The following is a 27,562-nucleotide window of genomic DNA, read 5'->3' as shown; positions in this document are numbered from 1 at the left end:
TCCTTTGTTAGTGCATGTCCAATTGAAAGATCACAACTTCTCATCTTTTGTAACATGCTCAGATTTTGATGTGTTTGCTGCCCACCAAGAGAGACAGTTTTTACAATTATGTTGCTGTATATTATCATCTACAGTATCATTTGATGTATAAGAATCAGAAGTATTATTTTCACTATTACTAGATTCCTCGCATCTTTCATTAAGAATTCATTCTTCACTTTTTTTCTGTAAATTTATCTTCACTCTCCTATCCAGACTCATTTTCAGATATCTTTTCTAATTCCTCTAGACATTTTTGAATTTGCTCTTGGGTAAGACCACTAGATCACCACATTTTAGTAATGCAGTCGAACTAGCACTGTAAAAATTGTTGAAATATCTTTCAACATATAAAGTTTCACCCTGACTAAACTAAAATGGCACAGTGCAACAATATATAGTAGTGACTCCTGCACATGCTCAGACCTGAAGTGGCATGCTCAGACGTATGGACATATGCATCTGAGCATGTACTTGCACAAATCATAGGATGATTCAAATCATAAATGTTTTGTCGCAAGGTAAATAAATGCAAAAACTTGATTAACTTATAAAAATTAGCTAAGTTTATCAGATTTTACAAACAGTCATTGACTGCTTTGGCAGTTTTAGGTGTAGAGCTAAAAGAAAAATGTGCAAAATTATTTGCAATTGTGCATGCTGTTAGTTAATGGAAAGTTAGGAAATGTCATGGACTCAAACTTCTGTAGTTAAAAAGCTTGCAAAACTGCAACAGTTTAAAGTAGGCAAACAGTCAAATTGACTGTTGTGGCAGTTCTAGTATTAAGTGACAGAGGCGCCTCCGTAGCCAGGTGGGAAGGAGCAGCGGTGCGTAGCACACGCTTCTTGATTAGACCGGGGTTCGAGCCCGTCACCACCAAATACGGAGGATGCGAAAAGGTCAGGGAATGACCACCGCATATCATGGAGCAATATGGCCTTAGTTGCTAATGCTCTTAAAAACCAAATAACAACAACAACAACAACATTAAGTGACAGGAGACAAACCCCAGGGGCTCATATCTGGTGAGTATGGGCTTGGCACACCTGGGGTCCTGAGCTGGCTATCATCATTTTTCTCTTTCTTGGTGATTCCCTTCTCTCTTTCTTGCTTGGGGTAATTCAGAAATTTTTTTTTTTTCTGGCTGGTGTAGCATAAACCACAGACTTCCTTGCACCATACAGCTAATAATAATAATAATGGCTGGTTATAAATGGCAATTGGACCAGGGTTTAAAAGGAGTTCTACAGGATTCACTACTAGGTTCTTTGTTATGTTTAATGAGGACCCGTCTTGTTATGTCAGTATTGCTCTCTCCAGAGCAATATTGACATAACTGTGACTGTATATCCCAACGCTACCACTGTTTCTGACTGGTCTGTTTACTGCGCCATTTGCTCTAATGATCACAGAGCTATTACCTTTGTGATTAAGTCTTCCTTTCCAGACACGTCTTTTCCTTTGCAGGACCTTCGCCTCTTCTCCCTTAAACGTATATTATGGCCTCGTTTTGATGATGCTCTTCAGTTCTCATTCACGGACTCTGTGATGAATCCTATTGCTAATTACTCTGCATCCGACTATGCAAAGTATGTCCAGGATGCTTTGTTTAAGGCTTGCTCTCATGCTGCTAAGAGGGAAAGTGCTGCCTAAAGAAACCGTAAACATCCAACGCCGTGGTGGAGTCATGACTTGTCCACCTTATGCCGTCGTGTGATTCATGCTTGCTGGTCCTTCCAACGACACTGTACGAGCTGGCCAACTGCAGACGTTGAGCAGCTAAAAAATGAATATCGCAACCTCAAAAAGCAATATGCCAAGGCCATAAAGGACTGTAAAAGATCCACTTGGAGAACATTTGTTTTAACCTCAGGTAACTCTGACCCTTGGGGTCTGGTTCATCGTCTCTCTAGAAACAAGGTTCACCCTCCAGAAATTTACCAGTCTGTTGATTATCATATCAGCTGACCGGGCTAGCCAGGTGGGTAAAGTGCCTACCTGGCAACCCATAGGTTGTGGGTTCGAATCCTGCCTCGGGCTTGAATCAGAGTAGAAAATGCAAAAATCTTGGGAGGTGCAATATGGCCACAGAAGCCGATGCAGCAACAACTAACAAAAAAAAAAAAAAAAACTGTTGATTATCACAATGCTGAAACTCTGACTTTGATTAGCACTGTCAATGCCATACTTGATGCACTTCTTCCCTCATATGACCCCTGCTGTGATCTTCCTATTCACCAACAAATTAGATCTCTCAATAGTGCCTATCTTACTTCTGAATCCACTCCCTGCTTCAGCCAGGCAGACGTTAATTTGGCAATCTCCAAAATCAATAATAATAGCTGTCCTGGAATTGATAACCTCAAGGGCATTTTTATTAAGCGACTACACAAACTATCCATCTGTCTTTGTCATAATGTATAATAAATGCTTGAACAAGGCAACTTTTCCTGTCCTTTGGAAGACGGCATTGTTAAAATTAATTCCCAAATGTGGTACTCCTATTTCTGCTAAGGCCTGTCCTATTGCATTATTGTCCAACTTGGGTAAAACTCTTGAGTGACTTATTGCTGCCCATCTAGATTGTCTATTTACTGAACGTTCGTTAAAGTCCTCTGACCAGTTTGGCTTTTGTACAGGCTGTGGAACTGAGGCCTTGGTTGAACTTCTTTCCACAGTAACAACTGCACTTTTAAATATGCTATGGCTATTTTCGTAGATTTCTCTGGAGCCTTTGACTCCCTTTGGTGGGACAGCTTCTTTGCTCGCCTCAGGGCTGCTCGACGCTCCTCACAACTCTACAACTTAACCTGCAACTACTTTCTCCACCGTTCTGTACAAGTCATTTCTGGAACTCAGCGACTTAATCGTTCTGTCTCTCGAGGATGCCCACAAGGTTCAGTGCTTGGTCCACTCATCTGGGATTTAGTTCTAGATGAGTGGCTTCTCTGTTCAACATGCAATGCTTCTAAAATAGCATATGCTGATGATCTAACCCTTCTTGTCCTTGGTAATTCTTGTGCTGCTTTGGAAAGTACTGCCAGTAGCATTATGAATGATCTGTGCTCTTGGTCCGTTATTAATAAACTTACCATTTCTCCTAACAAGACTAAGCTTCTTTATCTTAAGGGCAACCTTAACATTTTCAGACCTCTGACTGTTAAACTTTTTGGTTGTTCTTTCTCCATGGTTGACTCACATAAATTTTTGGGTATTATTCTAGATCGTAAGTTAAACTTCCAGAAACATATCTTGCACCTTCATGATAAAATAGCCACGTATACATCTATGCTTGTCCATCTTTCGCATCAATCCTGGGGTATTAACCATCATACCCTTCGTCTTTTGTACAAAGTGGTGTTTGTTCCGATTTGTACCCATGGCACTGGTGCCTGGTTTTGGTATACTAAGAACGTTGCCATCCAAGAGAAACTCTCCTCTATCCAAAGATGTATGCTCTTAATGATGAGTCATACCTGTCGCACTGCGCCGACAGCTGCACTCCAGGTTTTAAATAGTTGCTTACCTCTGGATCTCCAAATGGCTTATTGAGGTTTTTGCTATTACCTTAGACATGCCATTCGAGTTGACATTTTAGACTTCACTGTTAATATCCACTGCGATCCTAAAACCGAAAAAACTCGTTGCTGGAACCACCTGGTTCAACTCTGGCAAGATCAGTGGTCTTCTTCTTCAAAAGGTATGGTCACAAGAAAGTTTATTCCATCTGTGTCCTTTGCCTTACAAAAGTCTATTCTAAAATGGTTCAGTCAGAGTCTCCACACTCTTTTTCTTTTAACTGGTCATGGTTCGCTTCATGCTAAACTTGCTAAGTTTATCCTGTCTGATTCTCCCCTCTGTAACTGTGGCAGCCCAGAAGACTGACAGCTTGTTCTTTTCACCTGTCCATATTACTTGGATCTTTGTCAGCCTCTGTCTGCTGTGTGTCAACCATTCTCCCCAGGCAATGAGTCTTCTCTCTTGGACTCCAAAGAAAAATTTCATCTTTTGCAAGATTTTGCACATAAAGCCTTTGCAAGATGTGGGCAAATCATCAGTAGTGCCCCAATTTCAGAAACTACTCCTATTCCAGCTCTACCTCCAGTCCAGACCAGCATTTCTATTATCACCATCTCGTGATACCACCACTGTCGCTACCACCATTATTTTTAGCTCAAGTACCATCTTCACCACCATCTTCGACTTGGACAGTTGGTTAACAAACTTGCATGATGCCTGAGTGACATCACTGTGTCTTCTTGACTTCTATTTCCTGTTACCTCAGGCTGGTCCTGAGGCAGGGTCATCTGCTGGCACCACCTTACACTGGTGCGGGATGTTTTTTTAAATTTTTTAAAAATTTTATTATTATTATGTTTTTTATTCTTTTTTTCCATTTTATTAACTTATTTTTATCTTTATTTTTACCGAATTTTATTTTTATTTTATTTACTGATTTTTATCTTTAATTTTTCTGATTTTTATTTTTTTACTGTTAAATTTTATTTTATTTGCTCATATTTTGAATGATTTCGACATTCAGTACATGACACTCAAGGTTTGCTGCGGTTCGCGCTCAGTTGTTGCTCGCCTCCTTGCAGTGTAGACAGGTATCAGGACGCACCACTCTGGTGCTTGTTGCTTCCTGATAGCAAAATGGCCAGAAACAAATAAACATAACAAACACATACATGGCACAAACATAGCATTACACACATTTCTGGCCTTTCTGCAGAGTTTTTGTAACATCATAGTGTAACACGGCAGAGTTGAACTGGCGTTTGGGAGCTGCCTTACATAAGATGCTATAAATAAAAAGAAATAAAAATAAAATGTCTGTTTGATGATAGTAAGAAAATAATTTACTGATGACAAAAAGGAGGTGAGGGTTGTAACTAAGGCTTACTGCTTCAACAAGATCTAGGTGAATTATTTGGTTCTGAAATTATCTGAAAGGCATTTAAAGGTGTATGGTTTTACATTTGGGTAATAATAATTATTCTAATTACCCTTATTAATTGGGAGACAACAAACGAGGCAGATGACAATGCAAAAGACAATTGTGCAATCTGCCATTCAGTTATGCTTTTATAATAATGAAAATAAATTTGAACAGATATCTGTTTATTCCAAAATTATTTTCAAAACATAGCTTTGAAAGAGTTGTGTGTTTCATATCATATTATGAAGCTTTTCTAGGTTTATCCAAGATAAAATCCAATTAATACCTTTAAATCATAAAAATATTTAATATATGAACTTATATATAAATTACACTGAACAACAAATTTTGAGTCATATCTTGTTACGGGCATGAAAGTAAGTTTACTTTATAGATTTTGGGGTGCTAAACACGGAAATAGTGCTTAAACTGGCATATTGGCTCTTGTCTTCGAAAAAAGTAGCTTTTTTTATATTTATACAAGTAAGATGTAGCTACAAACCTACCTGTATCAAACAAGACTTTTTCTCTTTTCACTTGTATTCAGCTTCAGGAGCATCCCTTTTTGCCATCTAACAATAATCGGCTAACATAGCGGCACTCCATTTGCTTTTGTATATTTGTATCATCGTTGCAATGTCTTGATGGAAGCGCTCACCATGTTTGTCGCTGATGGCACCACAGTTTGGCAGGAAGAAATCCAGGTGTGAGTGCAAGAAATGCATCTTCAGTGACATATTGCACCCCAGTTTTTTGTAATGAGATCTTCCACGGGCTGCCTGTAGTTGCCAGCTTTGACATTTCCTAGAAAACCAGTCAACATTTCAAAAGCCTTTCCATGCTGATTTCATTTGAACTGTTTGTATTTGAGAAGTTGTCTTATTTGTGAACAAATGAAAATACCTGCTTAATCCTCTCTGTATTAAGTCTTGGGAACTTTTCTTGTATGTGAATGCAGGTCTGTTCACATCCAAAGCCTTCACAAATTTTTTTATGCACTCCAATTTGATGTGGAGTGGTGGAAACAAAAGTTTAATTGGATCTACCAGAGGTTCAATGCTAATACATTTTTCATTCCAGGTGTTAATGATTTTTATTGAGGCCAACTCCTCTTCTCATAGTGCATATCCTTGGCATGACTATCCCACTTGCAGAGAAAACAACAATATTTAGTGTAACACTTTTGTAATCCTAATAAAATGGCGATTACCTCTAAATCACCACATATCTGCCACTCATATTTCTGATAGTGTATGCCTAAGATGTTCTCCATGTTCACATATATTTCTTTTTTGTGGATGGCATATGCAAGAGGTATTGAAGGCAGCATATTTCCATTGTGTAATAATACAGCCTTAAGGCTAACCTTAGAGGAATCTATAAATAGTTGCCATTCTTCAGAAATGTGCCTTGTGTTCATTCAACATCCTTACAAACAGCGAGTTCACCTTGTTTGATAGAATATATCATGGTCTTTATTTTGAGTATGAAATGTCACTTTCACAGAATGAACTAAAAGAATCCACTGTTTTGTGTAGCCTCTAGTCCAAAAGCTCTACCTTATTCTTCAGCAGTTCAAGATCCCTGATGAGGTCATTAACTCACTTTCTGTGATCTTATGTGGTTCACAAGAATAAAGGTTTGGAAAAAATGGTGGATCCCTTGAAAATGGTTGGATAGTTCAGGAATAGGTAGTACTTCACTGTGGGGCACTGGGCGAATTGCAGATGGTATATTTGGATACATCACTGTCCACTTTTTCTTCATTGTCATCCCTTTACTAATAGGAGGCACCATTCAGAAGTAACAGTCTCTGACGTGATTTCTTGGCTCCCTCCATATTATGGGCACTGCGAAAGGCATAAAATGTCCCTTTCGATTCACCCTGCTTTGAGTTTTGATGATCAGGTAGTGCAGCATATGCATGGAACCCAGTTCTACTCCTGTTCACCTACTTTACACCCAAAGTACAAGTAGGCCTTTTTTATGAATCTAGTTAAGGGATGCTTTCTTGGAGCTAATGTGACTTCTCCACATACATAGCAGGCCATCCGGACTATTCAATTGATTATGGGGCCTATTAACTGAGAACAAATTACCCAGTACCTAGCCATATTCGAGGATTACTGCAACAGAGTTGAAGATGCATTTGAGGTGACAACAACTTTTCATGTGATGAAGAGCGAGGCAACGGTTGCCGATCATGTGATAATAGCTTGGTGGTACTGAAACTGGTGTTGCCATGTGTTTTGCCGAGAGCCATAGTTGATAATGTAGAGTAACTCACTAATATGAGACTCCAACTGATTTGAAAACAAGAGCCAATCGACAAATTTTAATCAAGTTTGAGTATTTCTTTATCATGATGTTTTACGTGTTGACCAGTGTTATTTATAATGACAACATATTATTGAGATTTTTTTTTTTTTTTTTTCTAGTGGTTTAACTGTAATTCCATTGATGGCTTGCTATCACCAATTGTGAGAAAAATTCTGGCTGGCACTCGCCAATTGTGCGGGGGGGGGGGGTTAAATGATTATAATTACTTTTCTCTCATCTGTGTATATATATATATTTCTATGGCTATAATGGCTATTTCTTTCCCCCGTTACCTTGGGATCACAAATCTGTTGTTTTTATTTTTTTTCCCCTTTAAACAGGGGTCCCTCACTTCCCTTCCAAGGCCCACATGCTACCTGCTGCATAATATATTAATTCCATTAATTTTATCTTGTTTGTTAGTCAGAAGATCCAAATACTGAGAACTTTATTTTTAATCTTTTTCCTTTTATACTAGCTTCCCTAGTTTAAATGATTATAATTACTTTTCTCTCTTCTGTGTATATATATATATTTCTATGGCTATAATGGCTATTTCTTTCCCCCGTTACCTTGGAATCACAAATCTGTTGTTTTTATTTTTTTCCCCTTTAAACAGGGGGTCCCTCACTTCCCTTCCAAGGCCCACATGCTACCTGCTGCATAATATATTAATTCCATTAATTTTATCTTGTTTGTTAGTCAGAAGATCCAAATACTGAACTTTATTTTTAATCTTTTTCCTTTTATACTAGCTTCCCTAGTTTAAATGATTATAATTACTTTTCTCTCATCTGTGTATATATATATATTTCTATGGCTATAATGGCTATTTCTTTCCCCCGTTACCTTGGAATCACAAATCTGTTGTTTTTATTTTTTTTCCCCTTTAAACAGGGGGTCCCTCACTTCCCTTTCAAGGCCCACATGCTACCTGCTGCATAATATATTAATTCCATTAATTTTATCTTGTTTGTTAGTCAGAAGATCCAAATACTGAGAACTTTATTTTTAATCTTTTTCCTTTTATACTAGCTTCCCTAGTTTAAATGATTATAATTACTTTTCTCTCATCTGTGTATATATATATATATATTTCTATGGCTATAATGGCTATTTCTTTCCCCCGTTACCTTGGAATCACAAATTGTTTTTATTTTTTTTCCCCTTTAAACAGGGGGTCCCTCATTTCCCTTCCAAGGCCCACATGCTACCTGCTGCATAATATATTAATTCCATTAATTTTATCTTGTTTGTTAGTCAGAAGATCCAAATACTGAGAACTTTATTTTTAATCTTATTCCTTTTATACTAGCTTCCCTAGTTTAGATAGTTCTTATTACTAAGTATGGGGGTTAAATGATTATAATTACTTTTCTCTCATCTGTATATATATATATATATATATATATATATATATATATATATATATATTTCTATGGCTATAATGGCTATTTCTTTCCCCCGTTACCTTGGAATCACAAATCTGTTGTTTTTATTTTTTTTCCCCTTTAAACAGGGGGTCCCTCACTTCCCTTCCAAGGCCCACATGCTACCTGCTGCATAATATATTAATTCCATTAATTTTATCTTGTTTGTTAGTCAGAAGATCCAAATACTGAGAACTTGATTTTTAATCTTTTTCCTTTTATACTAGCTTCCCTAGTTTAGATAGTTCTTATTACTAAGTATGGCCCTGAGGTGTCAGTCTATTAAGAGGAAACATGGCATATTAACATAAGGATTTATTTACCATTTGTACAACACTTATTTACACATTCTAAATTATTCATGGTATCAAAATTCCTTACAACTCTATTATTATTATACATGAAATGGAGTCCTCCCTTAATTACTCTACTTAAGCAATTCATAAACTTCCACTATGTTTTCAATACAAAATATTAAATATTCTACCCTATACACTTTTATATGGTCATATGCAGGGTGATTCACTACCAGTGGGGGGGGGAAAGAGGTACCCATGGACTGGAGATATACAAATGTGACCCCAAGTCACAAAGGAGGATCAAACGGCAACACAAGTAATTATAGCCCTGTTAGTTTAACTTTTCAAGAGACATTAATGGAGGCACTGGTTAAAGAAGCACTGCAGGATCATCTAGACAAGACTTCAGTTATAGCTCGGACACAGCATGGTTTTGTTAAGGGGAAGTCTTGTCTGACCAGTTTGATTGGATACTACAATGTGGTCACAAAGCAACTGAATGCAGAGAATAACTTTGATATCATATATTTGGATCTTAGAAATGCTTTTGGTGCTGTTGCACATGGAACACTAATGTTATTAGTGGAGTCCCTCAGGGTTCAGTGTTAGGTCCATTGTTGTTTTCTGTATTTATAAATGATATTGATGATGGTATATCAAGCAATTTGGTCCTTGAGGTTGTCACAGACATTCTCTCAGATATGCCAGACAAGCTGTACTTGCTACCTGGGAGTCTAAAACGCCAATGGAACTGATATTCGGGTGACACTCAAGTCAAGTGGACCCAATTTAGGCGTAGTCCGGACGGTCTGTGACAGCCAAATCCTCTGCTTGCACCTTCATGATGGTGGGACTGTTAGTACTCCTGGGTATAACATCCATGCACAAGTACATGGCGGGTGACCACCCAGGTGTGAACCAACATAAGCAGGGGTCGAGGTGTGGCGCCCACACCACATGGAGGAACGCCGCCCCTCTGTTACCAGGCAGTACTAGGTGGTAGATGACTCATCAACTGGTAAAATGCCACCACTTTGCTTATTGGAGGCTAGAAGTGGTGGAACCCATGTTTAGTCTCTAGAGCTAAGTTCCGGCCAACCCTTTCCCATCTCTTCCATCATGCAGTATGATTGATGACTTTTGAGGTTATGATGAACGTTGTGGCAAGATCCAATATTCCTTACATTTCAAGGGTACAGCTCTAAAACGTTGTTTGCATGCCGGCCGCTAGTTAGTACACCGGACCGAACCTATTGGTAACTCTCTAGGAGGCTTCCGGATCAGCTAGTGTATAATCTTGCTACCTCTACTCTGCCAGATAGTGATTGGAGGGAGTCAGAGTAGTGTGTATGCGGGGAGCATTGTCGAGTCCACGTTATGTCAAGGATCTGGGTATATTCTTACCACATGTATACCATATCCAAAAATTTCATTACTTCATACAACATGTCCCACCCACTTTTTCTTACTATTGAAATGTCAAACTAATAGAGCAAGCTTATCTGTGAAAAGATCTAAACCTTCCAAGCACTTCCTAATTCATTTCACAAATATACTTGGTCTCAATTCTAATCTCAACGATGTCCATTTCCACTTGCAGTCTGCCAAACCCCATGTACTTTTTCTGACAGAATCTCAGTTATCGGTTGATTCAACTACTGCTCATCTCAGATGCCCAAATTATTCGCTGTATGATTCCTTCTGCCTCAAAGGTGGTACTTGTGCATATGTCTGTTCTGATATTCCGTGTCAGAGACTTGGCAATTTGGAATCTCTTCTCTTTGATCTTCTCTGGCTTAAAATCTCTCTACCTCATTGTGTCAAATTCGTCTGTTGTCTCTACCGTTCTCTCAACTCCACTAATCACTTGGAGCTCTTTGACTTCCTCTCTTTGCAACTTGACTTTCTCCAGTCCAACTTTCCTAACAGTGAGGTAATTTTCCTTGGTGATTTTAATGTTCACAACTCCAGCTGGCTTCGGTTTTCTAGTCACACCGACCCAGCAGGTTTTGCAATTACTAATGACCTAGCACAGATTGTTCATTTACCTACAAGAATACCAGACAATCCTAATCATACAACCAATACGCTTGATCTTTTTCTCACAAACAACCCTTCTAAGTACACGGTTGAAGTGAGAGGTCCTTTAGGCACTTCAGATCACAACTTGGTGATTGTCTCTTCTCCAATGGAACCTCTATCTCGTCGCTATTCCCAACCTCATGTTGTTTGGCATTACAAGAATGCAAAATGAGATGACCTGCGAGACTTCTTTTCTTCCTTTCCTTGGTCGGATTACTGTTTCAAAACTTCTGATGTCAACATTTGCTCAGATCGTGTCAGTGAAATTATTCTTGCAGGAATGGAATCCTTTATCCCACACTCCACTTTAAAATCTTGTTCTTTATCTAAACCTTGGTTTTCCAATAAATGTGCTAAGGCTGTCCAAGAGAAGAATGTTGCATATCGTAATTGGCTTGTTTCTAATTCTTCAGTTTCATTTTCTGCCTACACCAAAGCTCACAACAATTGTAAAGCAGTTATTAATTAGTCCAAACTAAAGTTTGAACAGGCTAAGAGTAGAAAACTTGCTTCTTGCCCTAATGGTAGCCGAGCATTCTGGTCTCTTGCCAAAGCTATTGGCCGCAACTTTTGCCCATCTCTGCTCCCACCTCTGTCCAAACCAGATGGTTCTGTTGTCACTTCAGCCAAGGATAAAGCTGATCTGCTAGCATCCTATTTTTCTTCCAGCTCATGTATTCCAGATTGGTAAAACACCTCCAACCATTCCCAACACGCTCCATTCAATGCCTCCTGTGGTCTTCCGTCAAAAGGATATCAGAAGGATTTTGATGAATCTTGATGCTAAGAAAGCTCCAGGTCCTGATGGTATTTCTCCACTTGTTCTCAAAACCTGTGCTCCTGAACTTACTCCTATTCTTTGCTGCCTTTTTTCACTTTCTTATTCCAAAGGTGTTTTTCCTTCTGCTTGGAAATTTGCTCATATCCAGCCAGTTCCTAAAAAGGGTGACAAATCCCTCCCATCCAATTATCGTCCTATTGCAATTACTTCTACTCTTTCTAAAGTAATGGAGAAATCAATTAACCACCAACTCTTAAACTACCTAGAAACCTTCCGTCTGATCAACGATCGCCAGTATGGATTCTGTCAGTGTCGATCCACTGGTGATATTCTGGCTTATGTTACCCATTTATGGACTAATTCAGTGGAAAGGTTCTGTGAAACACAAGTAGTTGCTCTTGACATCTCAAAAGCTTTTGATCGTGTTTGGCATAAAGGTCTTCTAAACAAGCTTCCATCTTATGGTTTGCCAACTGTTTTTAGTAATTGGTTATCCAGTTTTCTCTCTGATCGCTAACTGAGGGTGATGGTAGATGGCTCTCTGTCTTCTAACTTCTCCACTAATGCCGGTGTCTGCCAGGGTTCATTTCTTTCCCACACTTTTCCTCTTGTATATAAATGACCTTCTTCCACTGACTGGAAATCCTATCCATAGTTTTGCCGATGATAGCACATTGCATTGAACTTTCCATTTTGAGAAACCTTGTCCTGCTCAATCAGCTTCAACTTCTCAAAAATCTGCTACCAATTCCTTAAATGCCGATCTTCAGGTAATTCTCCAGTGGGGCAAAGACAACTTAGTTGATTTCAACCATTCTAAAACTCAGTCTTGTCTTATATCTTGCAAAAAGGATTCTTCTGCTCCTATGCTTATGTTTAGTGACACTCCGATTTCTAGGCAAAATGATATCTCTTTTGGGGATTACCCTGACTTCTAATCTCTCTTGGCACAAGCACATTACAAATATTGCTTCCTCTGCATCTAAAAAACTTGGTTTTCTCTTTTGCTCTCGGCGTTACTTTTCTTCCAAACATCTGCTCAGTCTGTTTAAATCGCAAATCCGCCCTGCAATGGAATATTGTTCCCACATCTGGGGTGGTGCCCCCAAAACCTCTCTCAGGCTTCTTGATTCCATTCAGAAGAGGGCAGTTAGGTTAATTAATGATTCATCTCTAACAGTCTCTCCACTCGCTTTCTCATAGACGCAGTGTTTCTGCTGCATGCCTCTTCTACAGATACTTCCATGGGCACTGTTCTTCTGAATTGGCTTCTATAATTCCCGCTCTCTCTTTCAAAACAGTCCGAACACGTGCCACCACCAGCCAACATCCATTTACTGTCCAACTTCAAACCCACAGAACCAACTTTTCATCTTCCTCATTTATTCATTCAACTGCCGTTTTCTGAAACAAACTTCCTTCATACGTATTTCCTGAAAATTACAATCTACAGAAGTTCAAGTCCAATATCAACAAATATCTTCTTTCATCTTCTCAACCTCCACCCGAGGCACGGTACTAAGTACTATAGGTTCTAATACCTCTCGTGTTTGGGGTTCTCATAAAAAAAAAAAAAAAAAACACTACTGATAACCAGAATTCTGCTGGTCTCCTACTCTTAATATCATTAGTGCCAACATGTACAACTATATCACCTTTTGCGCCCTTAAAAGATGATATCCGCTCCACAACATCATCCACCTATTACTCCCTCTGGTTGCCTCCCGAACATGCTGATGTAGAAAACAATCGTCCAATAAATCCACGAAACCCTTGCTAGTGTGTGAGTGACCAACCCACAAATTCCAGTCAATATCTGGGAAATTGAAATCCCCCATTATATAAGACTCTCTGATTTACTGGCCCACTCTATTTCCCTGTACACTTTCTTATTATACTCATCAGAGTCAATCGGCCTATAGAACACTCCTACTCTCAATTTTGATCTCCCAATGCTTATGTCACACCAAACTGACTCGACACTGCACTGTCCAGCAATATCAACTGGCTTCACTTCCTTGGATTTTGTGTTTCTTAACTAATAGCATAACCCCTCCTCCCTTCCTATCCTGTCTATCCTTTCTGCACACATTGTACTCCCCAAATTCCAGTTCTGCATTCCTTATATCTGTGTGACACCACGTCTCTGATATCCCAACAATATCTGCCTTTGATGTTTTGAGCAATACCTCAAATTCATCAAATTTATTTACCATACTCCTAGCATTGGTGTACACGCAAGTGTACATGCACCTGTTCCTATTCTTAGCTACTCTAACACAACCCATGTGTTTACTTGTACCGCAATGACTCCCAGGAGTCTCTGAAATATCCTGAATCTTGTTTTCCAGGCTGCTGCTCATTCCAATAGAAGCAGTGCAAGAATCACTTTCACCTCTTCCAATGGCTACTGTTAATCTATTAGTCCTTTTATCCCCCCCCAAGCTAGCAGTTTTCCGACCCACCTAACACTGCCTCGATAGCATCAGCAAATATTCTTGCACCCTTTCTATTTAAGTGTATCCCATCCCTGTAGGAGCAATCTCTCCTGTTAACAAGTACAGACCAAGGCTGAAAAAAATTCTACCCCTTGAACCTTGCACAGTCTTTCGAGGGCCAAATTGATTGACAAGGCTCTCATCATATACTCCCTCCTATCATGTCTGGGCAGAATTGCAGACACTTTCAAATTCCTAATTCCCGGCTTTTTGTCAACAGTGACCTGTACTTGTTAAGTAATTCTGCCGGTCTCCTACTCTTAATATCATCAGTGCCAACATGTACAACTATATCACCTTTTGTGCCCTTAAAAGATGATATCTGCTCCACAACATCATCCACCTTTGCTCCCGGCAGACATAACCTGGTCCTGTTCCACCTATCCTTTTTACAAACATATTTCCCTGAAATAGAATCACCGACAACTACTAGTTCCTGTGGGACCAGTGCATTCTGCCTTGGGGGATGCTGCTGTGTTGCGTGATGACCAAGTGCAAGTTCTGGCGTTGATGTGGGCAGCTGAGAGTTTGATGGGTCCTCAATTTAGATCCTACGAGGGCATCCACGAATTGATATCCTTCAAACTCTCATATAGGCCCATAACAACGCTGAGTTGTCGCCTGATTTTCCTTACACTCCTTACATTGCGCGTGCACACACACAGACATCCCCCATGGCAATATCATCTCCAGTACCAAATTGTTCCACAAAAATCAAGCAAGCAGTGCATTTTAAAAGGCTGTGGTTCAGAGGGCAACTGCCCCCCCTCAGTTTTCCCCTGAGCCACAGCACTCCCATTAGCTTGAGCCATTTGCTTTGCTGCTCTGGTCTGAGTCATGATTTCGATTTAATTTCAATAAAATTTCAATTTCAGTATAAAATTATAACCCTAAACTTGTATCCCAACACAGTTATAACGCTATATATATTTTTCAGTATCCAGTATTATCTACAAGTTAAGTTTATATAACTTCTGTATCAAGTTATGTATTAATTAATTATGTTACATTTGTAATCTAAGTCATATGTATTTAGTTAAAAAGAACAATTTAATTGACAATGAAGTTTAACAAGATTAATAGATTTTACTGATTGACTGACAATATTATATTATATACTATACTATACTAAGCTTATGCTATCTATTTCTGGATATAACATATCGTATAACAATGGCAGGAAGTTACGAACGGTACATCTACGGACACTTAAGTATTAATTAACTTCCAAATCTCGCTGTCTCAATTCAGAATAAACTAAGGATCCTGACTAGGTCTATAAGCTACTTATAGAAAATAATTTGATATAACAATTGGTCAATAAAGTGGCTAAATATGGCTAAAAAACTTCTCATTCAGCGGATCTGCAACTTGTAACATGTGGATTTCATACCCTTACCGATACTAAGTAATACAAAATCTCTATCAAAGTTAAACTTTAAACTAAGTATCGTAACTAGGAATATAAAGTTACTCTAGAAAATAATTTAATATGCCAATTTAAGCTAATAAAACAGAAAAAAAATTCTCTATTCCAGGAGCAGTAAAAAACTTCGCCTACAAAAGGTTACTCTCATTCTCAAGATTTTGATACTGTTGCACATGGAAGACTGCTGCACAAATTGGAGCAGTGTGGCATTGGAGGCAAATTGCTGCTATGGATAAAGGGATGGTTGAGGGGGAGAAGACAGAGTGGTAATCAATGGACACTGCTCATCATGGACTAATGTTATTAGTGGAGTCCCTCAGGGTTCAGTGTTGGGTCCATTATTATTTTCTGTATTTATAAATGATATTGATGGTATATCAAGCTTAATATCCAAGTTTTCAGATGATACAAAGGTTGGCAGGGTTGTTAAGGACACTACTGATGCTATGCTACTGCAACAGGATCTGGAAAGGTTGAGCAGATGGGCTGAGAGTTGGCAAATGAAGTTTAACATTGACAAATATAAAGTACTACATATGGAAAAGAGCAACGTATCAACTCTGTGGTACTACATGGACAGTGGTAGAGAATGAAAAGGACCTCGGGGTAATTGTTTACTTGTACCGCAAAAAGGGCAAGAAGATTAGTGAATGGAACAAAGGGTTGTGCTTACGAAGAAAGGCTTAAGCTTTTCAGATTACAGTGTTTGGTGACTAGGCACCTGCGAGGTGATTTGATTGAGGTGTATAAAGCCTTGAATGGTTTGAGCATGCTCAAGTCTGATGGGATTCTTCATCTTGCTCAGAATAATCACTAGAGGGCATATTTTCAAATTGAGGAAAGACAGTTGTAGGATAGATGTGTGGAAGTTTGCATTTAGCCAGCAGGTAGTTCATTGGTGGAATAGACTTCTAGATTTTGTTGTGGAAGTTGATAGCCTAAATAAATTTAAAGCTGAGCTGGACAGGTATTTAGAACGAATGGAGGATTGAAATTGGAGCATATATATATATATATATATTTTTTTTTTTTTTGGCTGATGCTGCATAAGCTTGCTTTCTTGCATTGTTATGCCTCTGCTAATGCTAACCTCTGAAAGGCTAACTAAAGTTGTGCAGTCTTTGAGATTCTTTTGGAACAGTCTTAATTTAGATGAATAATTTTAAAATTATTCATCTAAATTAATCATCAAATATAGCATAGAGAATGTAGAGGACTTCCTAATTCATTTCACAAATATACGTGGTCTCAATTCCAATCTCAACGATGTCCATTTCCACTTGCAGTCTTCCAAACCCCATGTACTTTTTCTGACTGAATCTCAGTTATCAGTTGATTCAACTACTGCTCATCTCAGATGTCCAAATTATTTGCTGTATGATTCCTTTCGCCTCAAAGGTGGTACTTGTGCATATGTTCGTTCTGATATTCCCTGTCAGAGACTTGGCAATTTGGAATCTCCTCTCTTTGATCTTCTCTGCCTTAAAATCTCTCTACCTCATTGTGTCAAATTCATCTGTTTCTACCGTTCCCCCAACTCCACTAATCACTTGGAGCTCTTTGACTTCCTCTCTTTGCAACTTGACTTTCTTCAGTCCAACTTTCCTAACAGTGAGGTAATTTTTCTTGGTGATTTTAACGTTCACAACTCCAGCTGGCTTCAGTTTTCTAGTCACACTGACCCAGCAGGTCGAGATGCTGAGGCTTTTGCAATTACTAATGACCTAGCACAGATTGTTCATTTACCTACAAGAATACCGGACAATCCTAATCATACAGCCAATACGCTTGATCTTTTTGTCACAAACAACCCTTTTAAGTACAAGGTCGAAGTGAGAGGTCCTTTAGGCACTTCAGTCACAACTTGGTGATTGTCTCTTCTCCAATGGAACCTTTATCTCATGGCTATTCCCAACCTCGAATTGTATGGCATTACAAGAATGCAAAATGGGATGACCTTCGAGACTACTTTACTTCTTTTCCTTGGTCTGATTACTGTTTCAAAACTTCTGATGTCAACGTTTGCTCAGATCGTGTCAGTGAAATTATTCTTGCAGGAATGGAATCCTTTATCCCACACTCCACTTTAAAATCTCGTCCTTTATCTAAACCTTGGTTTTCCAATAAATGTTCTAAGGCTGTCCAAGAGAAGAATGTTGCATATCGTAATTGGCTTGTTTCTAATTCTTCAGTTTCATTATCTGCCTACACCAAAGCTCGCAACAATTGTAAAGCATTTATTAATCAGTCCAAACTAGAGTTTGAACAGGCTAAGAGTAGAAAACTTGCTTCTTGCCCTAATGGTAGCCGAGCATTCTGGTCTCTTGCCAAAGCTATTGGCCGCAACTTTTGCCCATCTCTGCTCCCACCTCTGTCCAAACCAGATGGTTCTGTTGTCACTTCAGCCAAGGATAAAGCTGACCTGCTAGCATCTCATTTTTCTTCCAGCTCATGTATTAATGATCTTGGTAAAACACCTCCCACCATTCCTAACACGCTCCATTAAATGCCTCCTGTGGTCTTCCGTCAAAAGGATATCAGAAGGATTTTGAAGAATCTTGATGCTAAGAAAGCTCCAGGTCCTGATGGTATTTCTCCACTTGTTCTCAAAACCTGTGCTCCTGAACTTACTCCTATTCTTTGCCGCCTTTTTACACTTTCTTATTCCAAAGGTGTTTTTCCTTCTGCTTGGAAATTTGCTCATATCCAGCCAGTTCCTAAAAAGGGTGACAAATCCCTCCCATCCAATTATCGTCCCATTGCAGTTACTTCTAATCTTTCTAAAGTAATGGAGAAATCAATTAACTGCCAACTCTTAAACTACCTAGAAACCTTCCATCTGATCAACGATCGCCAGTATGGATTCCGTCAGTGTTGATCCACTGGTGATATTCTGGCTTATGTTACCCATTTATGGACTAATTCTATGGAAAGGTTCGGTGAAACACAAGTAGTTGCTCTTGACATCTCAAAGGCTTTTGATCATGTTTGGCATAAAGGTCTTCTAAACAAGCTTCCATCTTATGGTTTGCCAACTGTTTTTAGTAATTGGTTATCCAGTTTTTCTCTCTGATCGCTCACTGAGGGTGATGGTAGATGGCTCTCTGTCTTCTAACTTCTCCACTAATGCCGTTGTCCCCCAAGGTTCAGTTCTTTCCCCCACTCTTTTTTCTTGTATATCAATGACCTTCTTCCATTGACTGGAAATCCTATCCATAGTTTGCCGATGATAGCACATTGCATTCAACTTTCCATTTTGAGAAACCTTGTCCTGCTCAATCAGCTTCAAGTTCTCGAAAATCTGCTGCCAATTCCTTAAATGCCGATCTTCAGGTAATTCTCCAGTGGGGCAAAGACAACTTAGTTGATTTCAACCCTTCTAAAACTCAGTCTTGTCTTATATCTCGCAAAAAGGATTCTTCTGCTCCTATGCTTATCTTTAGTGACACTCCGATTTCTAGGCAAAATGATATCTCTTTTGGGGATTACCCTGACTTCTAATCTCTCTTGGCACAAGCACATTACAAATATTGCTTCCTCTGCATCTAAAAAACTTGGTTTTCTCTTTTGCTCTCGGCGTTACTTTTCTTCCATACAGTTGCTCACTCTTTATAAATCGCAAATCCGCCCTGCCATGGAATATTATTCCCACATCTGGGGTGGTGCCCCCAAAACCTCTCAGGCTTCTTAATTCCATTCAGAAGAGGGCAGTTAGGTTAATTAATGATTCATTAATTCATCTGTAACGGAGTCTCTCCACTCGCTTTCTCATAGACGCACTGTTTCTGCTGCATGCCTCTTCTACAGATACTTCCATGGGCACTGTTCTTCTGAATTGGCTTCTATAATTCCCGCTCTCTCTTTCAAAACAGTCCGAACACGTGCTGCCACCAGCCAACATCCATTTACTGTCCAACTTCAAACCCACAGAACCTACTTTTCATCTTCCTCATTTATTCATTCAACTGCCGTTTTCTGGAACAACCTTCCTTCGTTTGTATTTCCTGAAAATTACAATCTACAGAAGTTCAAATCCAATATCAACAAATATCTTCTTTCGTCTTCTCAACCTCCAACCCAAGCACGGTACTAATTACTATAGGTTCTAATACCTCTCGTGTTTGGGGTTCACATTTAAAAAAAAAAAAAAGAAATATACTCACATAAAAGTTATCACACACAAGATCATATAGTATACACTGATTATCCAAAACATTGACCCAGAAGTTGTTATGCAAATCGACGCAACTGCAGGTGAACTACTGCTGGTACGTGGGTCAGGAAACTGTATAAAAAACACCTGATATTGAACTCCGTTAATCAGTGTTACTCTTTTTCTTCAGATAAAGGCAGCAGACTTAATCGAGTTTGACAAAGACCAAATTGTAATGGCCAGACGACTGGGTCAGAGTATATCTGAAATGGCACAGCTGGTGGGGTGCTCATGGTTAGCCGTGGTTAGTACCTACTGAAAGTGGTCAGAGGAGGGGGAACCCACGAACCGCTGACGAGGTGTTGGATAACCATGGTTCATTGATGCTCGAGGTGAGTGAAGGCTCTCCCAGATGGTACTTGGCAACAGAAGGACCACTGTGGCGTAACTTGCCGGTAATTGGAATGCTGGTGACAGGAGTAATGTGTCACAACACACAGTACATTAAACCCCTGCTGAAAATGGGGCTGCGTAACCACAGGCTGCTTAGAGTGCCCATGCTAACCATGGTTCACTGGTGACAGTGCCTACAATGGGCACGTGAGCATCAAAACTGGACAATGAATGATTGAATGAAGGTCATCTGGTCCGATTAATCACATTTCCTGTTGCACTATGTGTGTCGTTTACCTGGGGAAGTGATGGCACCTGGATTCACTGTGGGACAAAAACAAGCCAGTGGTGGCAGTGTCATGCTGTAGGTAGTGTTCTGCTGGGATATCCTGGGTCCAGTCGTCCATGTGCCAGGCACTCTGACATCTACGACCTACCTAAACATCATTGCTGACCAGGTACACCCTTTCGTGGCAACGGTCTTCTCCTCTGGTCATGCAGTCTTTCAGCAGGATAATGCGCCATGCCACACTGCCCAGATTGTTCGAGTCGGGTTCGCGGAACATGAAGACTTCCAGGTATTTCCCCGGCTTCCAAATTCTCCAGACATCAATCTCATTGTACATCTGTGGTTTGTGTTGGAACAGCAACTGCAATCTGCAGTGTCTCAACCACAGATGTTACAGTAGTTAAAGGATCTGCTGATACCACAAGACACATTTAGAAATCTTGTAGCATCTGTGCCTTGCGGGTACAAGCTGTTTTGGCTGCACATGGAGGACCAACATCATATTAGGTAGGTGGTCATGTTTTGGCTCATTAGTGTAGTATGGGGGAGAGAGAGAGAGAGAGAGAGAGAGAGAGAACGCACGCACGCACACACACAAGACTTCTGTTTGATAGGTCTTAAGATTTTTATTTGTAATCAATAAAATAACTTTTAGTGTAAATAACATTCAATGTGTATAAACTTCAAAAGTCATGGTATACACTGTTATTATTTAATTAGACACTTTTATTATTTAATTGTTATTTAATTTCAGTTGTTTACTATGTAGTCTTATGTATACTTATTTAATTTAAGGTTTTATACCTCCAAATAAAGCAGTGCACATTCCATATGGACCTTTTCCGCTCCCCAGTAATCAAAATGGTCCAGTAACCAGACCACCTGTCCAATTTTCTTCAGCAGCAATTCCTTCTTTACAGTATCAACAAAAAGTATCCACTGGTGCGATGCAGGAAGCAGCAGCGCCTACACCACCACCCCCAGAACAAGTGAGATTTTAATAAAGTCTGAATTTTAGCTTTAATTTTTCAATGTAATGGTCTGAGTTTATTCTTCTTTATTATTTCAGAAATTGATATTATGTAAGAAAACAAAATTTTCTCTACATTTTTTAATTTATTGCCGTTGCATTAGTATTTCTCAATAATGCAACTCTGGAAGTATAGCACTGGGCCAGATGGTAAGCTTTCTGTTATGCATAAGAAGTGACTACTTTCAAGTTCCTCCATGCTAGTTTGGTACGTTAACTTCCCTCAACCAATTTGTTAAAAGATTTAAGATATTTAGACCTAGAAAGAAAAATTACAAATAACATAAAAACTCTGCTTGATAATGGATTTATAAATAGTCATAATTTCATAATGGCCACAAGTAGCAAAGCTCTAATTTTTGTTGACATAATCTCCAAGGGTAATCTGATATACCAATCATCAGTCTTAAACACAACCCGTCTCAAAATTAATTCGGGGGATTCATTACTGAAAAATTTTAACTGGATGTTCTTAGAAAGCTACTACACTTCTTTTTTGTTGCCACTCAGTAGTCATTGCCTTCCCTAAATCTGGAAATGATCATTCCATTTTTACAATGAACCAGTCGCCCAACATCTCTTAGCAGTTGCCTTTGTAAGGGACATTAGAAAAAATGATTCAGAATTGATTAGCATGGTATCTGGAACCTCGGTTGGTTAAAAAAAAAAAAAATATTCACAATCAATTACTATGGTATACAAAATCTCAATTGGTGATGAATACAAGAATACAAGGTGTATCAAAGTTTAAAGACTGATTTGATTTTTTTTTTTTTTTTTTAACTATTCCACTTGCACCATACATTAGCCACTGTTGAAACTATTCACTAACAAGTCTGAACTGGCCCTGTGCCAAGTTTCATCACTGGGATTCAAGGACCAAGCCAAGAGTGGCAATAAAATTTTGTTTTAAAGCTGGAAACAGTGCAACTGAAACAGTAGCTTGTGGACGTGAAACACTATTACAATCCAACATTTTTTGCTGGTATAGGTGGTTCCGTGAAGGGCAGGAATATGTTAAGGACAATGTGTGGAGTGGTTGCCCACCCCAGTCTCGTATGTAATCCACGATTGAAAAGTTTGGCAACTGTTAATGGAAGATCATCCGCTGTACCTCTGAATGATAGCAGATCAACTTCATATCAGCAAGGATACTGTGTATTTGGTTTTTTTCAGAGATTTGAAAAAAAAGGAAAGTACAAATCTTCTTTGAAGATTTGTACTTTGTACCACATGCATTGACAGCGGAAAAGGAGGAGGAATGAGTCACTTCATGTTTAGATTTGATTGAGATGGCAGAACGTGATGCAACTTGGTTTAAAAAAAATCATAACTGGTGATGAATCCTGGTGATTTGTGTATAAATAAAACAAATAGACAATCAGCTGCATGGGCTGATGCTATCATTAGGTAAACTAGGCAGTCGCCAAGGACACAGACCTCAGAGGGGCACAGTTTTTTTTAACTCTTGTAAAAAATGCAACTGACAATTTATATTTTTATTTTCAGATAAATACCACAACAGTGCTATGAATTGTAATTAATTATAGTCTTATAAAAATTTCTACACAGTACTGTTTTTTATTTATCCTTTTTATATGTTCTGTTTTTCTTTTTGAAATTTATGGATATTTTTGGCTAAGAAAAAATCTCTTATTCTTAGTTGGCAATATGTTGTTTACAGCTGGATATGTTATGTCATGTTGTCATCGAGTGAGTAACAGTGTTTGTGCAATTTTCGCGTAACTTTTACGCACCTAAAATTGAAACTTTTAACAGACTTAAATTTTAATATTACAATTCACAAGATTATTCAAAATGATTTGTGTGCTAAAGATTATTCACAAGATTATTCAAAATGATTTGTGTGCTAAAACATTTTCTTTTGTATTTTAGAAAGATTATCAAAGATTGTTGTTATTACTTGCAATTTAAAATAAATTAAGCAGTTTCAAGTTTTGTTCTTTCCAATTTTCTGCAGAACATCTGTTTTTGAAAATTGAAGTTGGCAATTTTTTTTGGGAGGGTGTCAGTAGGTAACCTTGCCTAGGGTGCTGCTGGATGCAAAATAGCCTGGCACCGGCACTGTGCATGGGTTAGATAAAATTTGTTTAGGCTGCTGAAACTCCAGTTCCAAAAGTCTCAAGCCAAAATGATGTTGGTAAATTTTTTTTTTTTTTTTTTTTTTATGCTTTTTAAGGAGTTGTGCACAAAGAGTTCATACCAGATGGACAGACAGTCAACTCTGAATTTTACATCGGATTGATGGAAAGATTGCTGAAAAGAATTTGGAGTGTTAGGCCAGATGTGGCAGAGTCAGGTGAGTGGTTCATGCTTCACGACAGTGCAACTTTGCACAACGTGCCATCATCGAGCAGTTTCTCACATGGAAGGATGTTACAGTGCTTCCCCACCCCTGTAATCATCCATTTTGCACCTGCTGATTATTTTCTGTTCCCCAAAGGGAATTCTCACCTGAAAGGGCACCATTTTGACAGAATTTCAGAGATACAAACCATTGTGACAAGGAAGTTAAGGTTCCACAAGATCAGTTCCACAGAGCTATCCAGAAGCTGTACGACTGTCAAAGAGGTGTATTGAATTATGAGGATATACTTTGAAGATTAAATGGTGATAAATTTTTTTTCTTGATTTCAATTTTTTTATGAAAGTAGTTGTAAAATTTTTCAGACAGTCTGTCGTTTCCAAAAAAATTGGTCAACGTTAGCTCTTACGAACAACCCAGAATCCAATATATGGAATGCTTTTATCTGAAATAAACATCTTTTTGTGGTCTACCTGGATTTGAAAAAGTCTTTAGTATTACATGGTGCTATGGTTTTCTTCAAAATCTATATGCCACAGCACTTTGGGGTCAGCTACCACTAATCATACAGAGCTTTCTTCAAAACATAACTTTGAGTGTTCAATGCTCATTCATAAACTGTTATAAGGGATCCCAATAATCCCATAAGGATCAGTTCTTAGTATAGTGCTCTGTTATTAAGGTAAACAGTCTAACAGGAATATCCCAGCTAATATCATCACCTATTTATATGCAGATGATCCTACAATAACCAGCTGTTCACAAAATATGCACTATGTTGAATGACACTACCTCTCAATAAACAAAATAGAATCTTGGGCATCCCACAATGGCTGCCAACTCTGTATCAAAAAAACACTGCTATTTACTTTTGCAAAAAGAATCAACCACATCCAGTTCCTGAGCTAATGCTGGGAACCCAACTGATAGCACTTAAACAATAATTTTCAATTTATAGTCCTAGTATTAAACTCCTCTGGTTCAAGGTGAACAATTTTTAATCAGGAAACTATTGTCAGGAAAATTGATGACCCATTTTTTTAAAAAAAAAGATAGGTGGAACAGAACTAGGGTGTGTTTGCTGGGAGCAACAATTAATGATGTTACCAACAGATTGTCAGAGTTTAGGGGGGATAAAGAGAGCATTTTTATTCATGTGAGGACTAATAATATTAAACAAACGCAACCTGACCATTTCTTGGATAAATATAGGACTGTGCTGAAAAAATTCTGAGTTAGGTCAGTTCTGCCCAGACTCAATAGGAGGGCTTGATTAGACAGGGGTTCGAGCCCGTGACCAAATATGGAGGATGCGGAAAGGTCAGGAAATAACCACCGCATATCCCCGGAGCAATATGGTCTTAGTTGCTGATGCTCCTAAAAACCAAATAACAATCAATAGGAGGGATTATGTGCTGAAAGCATTGTGGATTAACTCAAGACTTGAGGGAATCTGCAAGGCTATGGTGGGGAGGATTTTTATCATCGTGGCCTGCACTTATAGGTAGGAGGAATTTTTTTTTGTAGAGATGGTATTCATTTGAACAAAGGTGGTGCAAGGATTTTTTCCAGCATTATTGAGGGTCCAGGGAAATTGCTAGTAGGGGAGGAAGAAGGGTAATATAGATCTGATTTAACTGATGATATCGGTCAAAGTAATGCTTGCATTCATCTTGTTTGTTGCCACAACAGCCGACATTAACAATATATTCTGAGGGTAACAATGTTTCAAATGAATGGGAAGATAAAGCTGAGGAAACAAGCCTAAATAACTGCAAGGGGTGTGTCGGGGTAGTAAACTTTAAAAGAATACTCAGCCTTAATGTGTTTACAGTAATGTCAGGAGAATTGCCAATAAAATGTCTGAATTTGAATTCCTGGTTAGGACAACTAACCAGGAATTCAAATAATAGGGCCTAACAGAAATATGGTCCCCCCCCAGAAATTCGGGATGATGGGTTCCACTATGGTATGTATAATGTATTTAGGAAAGATAGGGTTTCTTATGAAAGGCAGCCTGAGCATAAAAGGAGTGTTTGCCAGGTAAACTGATGACAGGTTCTATGCCAGCATAGAACCTGTGTGCTGTGAGTTACTTGGGAGCAAAGGTATAATGAGAGTGTGATATATATATATATATATATATATATATTTTTTTTTTTTTTAACTGCCTCAATTTCTCGAGATTGCATTTGATTATAAATAACTTCCACGTGAGGCATTATCTGATGGAAAAGTTCTAACCAGAACTCCAATTTTTCATTACTGAAGATGTGCAAAATTCCAGTTGCTTCTGAAATCATCTTATCTGTGTTTGCTGTCACTTGTAGTTCCTCCATGCACTTTTTTAAGGATTCAGAATTTTCATAAATGCTGTTCACGGTGCATATATCGAAGTTCCATCTTGTAGGGGAAGATGGGGCAATATGGCTGTCTGTATGCTTTCTGAGAACAGAGACACTGTGGTGATCACGAGAGAAATGTTAGTATCGACATGAGGTTCGAAAAGAATATTCTTGAATCTAGGGTACTACTTGCTGCATTTCTCATTATCAGATTCATTTGGTGTACATAGCAGTGAATAAAATGTGCATTTTTTTTTTTTACACTTTTATTTTATCCTGAACCCTCCCCCCTTACTTGCCTTTCATCACACTTGCACCATCAAATGTCTGAGCAACCAGTTTTTGAGTGTTTCCTTCGAGGATTGTCTAATTGATCTAGAATGCACTTCAATATTCCAGCTGCCATTTGGTTTTTTTGGAGTGAAAAAATGCTCAAATGTCTCCATTCAGTTCATATCTCAGAACAATTACCATTTGTATAGGCGCCTCCGTAGCCAGGTGGGAAGGAGCAGCAGTGCATAGCACACGCTTCTTGATTAGACCGGGGTTCGAGCCCGTCACCACCAAATACGGAGAATGCGGAAAGGTCAGAGAATGACCACCGCATATCCCGGAGCAATATGGCCTTAGTTGCTAATGCTCCTAAAAACCAAATAACAAACAATAACATAACAAACCATTTGTATATGTTCTGAAACATCTGTTGTGTCATCAGCCATGACAACTATGAATGAAGCTTCTTTAATTTCTCTTTTTATTTCATCCCGGCATATTTGCAGCAAACAGTCAAGAATATCATTCTGAATAGTTTTTGAAATGTGTTTAAATGCTGCATTACTTTCTAAGTGGTTCTTTAAATTGGAATCTAATGTACAGGCGAAATTTATTAATCCTCTGAATACTCCTGGATTTTTAGAATCTTCTTTTTCGTCATGTCCATCTAAAGGAATTTTAAACTATCCACAAAATTTAATGTAGTCTATTATTTTAGATAATACCTCACGATTCTTGGTAACTTTTCTGTTGTGTGCAGATTGAAAGTCTGTAGGCCTCACTGTTCTTTAATATTTACGCTTCCTAAAAACGATAGTGAAATCACATTATCAATATGTTTCTTCGAACTCAGGTTTTAGTTTTTTATTTTATTCTGTTGGTTTGTAAAGCCACTTTTTTTGTCCACGTTAAGTCACCTCTGAACAGTAAACA

The 27,562-nt window shown here is 38.6% G+C and overlaps 1 protein-coding gene across 2 annotated transcripts in view; it reads left to right on the top strand.

Moving 5' to 3' along the window:
- Positions 1-27,562, top strand: part of Sec24CD (COPII coat complex component secretory 24CD) — a 334,964-nt gene that overhangs the window by 52,263 nt on the left and 255,139 nt on the right. For both annotated transcript variants that reach the window (XM_090380568.1, XM_090380567.1), the window contains exon 3: positions 21,451-21,644. In XM_090380568.1, the coding sequence (XP_090236694.1) occupies positions 21,451-21,644 (194 nt within the window). The remainder of the gene's footprint in view (positions 1-21,450; positions 21,645-27,562) is intronic.

The sequence above is a fragment of the Mastigoproctus giganteus genome, chromosome 8, assembly GCF_048544385.1.
Source record: "Mastigoproctus giganteus isolate SK-2022 chromosome 8, ASM4854438v1, whole genome shotgun sequence".
In the NCBI taxonomy this organism is placed as follows: domain Eukaryota; kingdom Metazoa; phylum Arthropoda; class Arachnida; order Uropygi; family Thelyphonidae; genus Mastigoproctus; species Mastigoproctus giganteus.
Note: the sequence above shows the minus strand (reverse complement) of the source record. Positions and strands in the feature narration are given on the sequence as shown.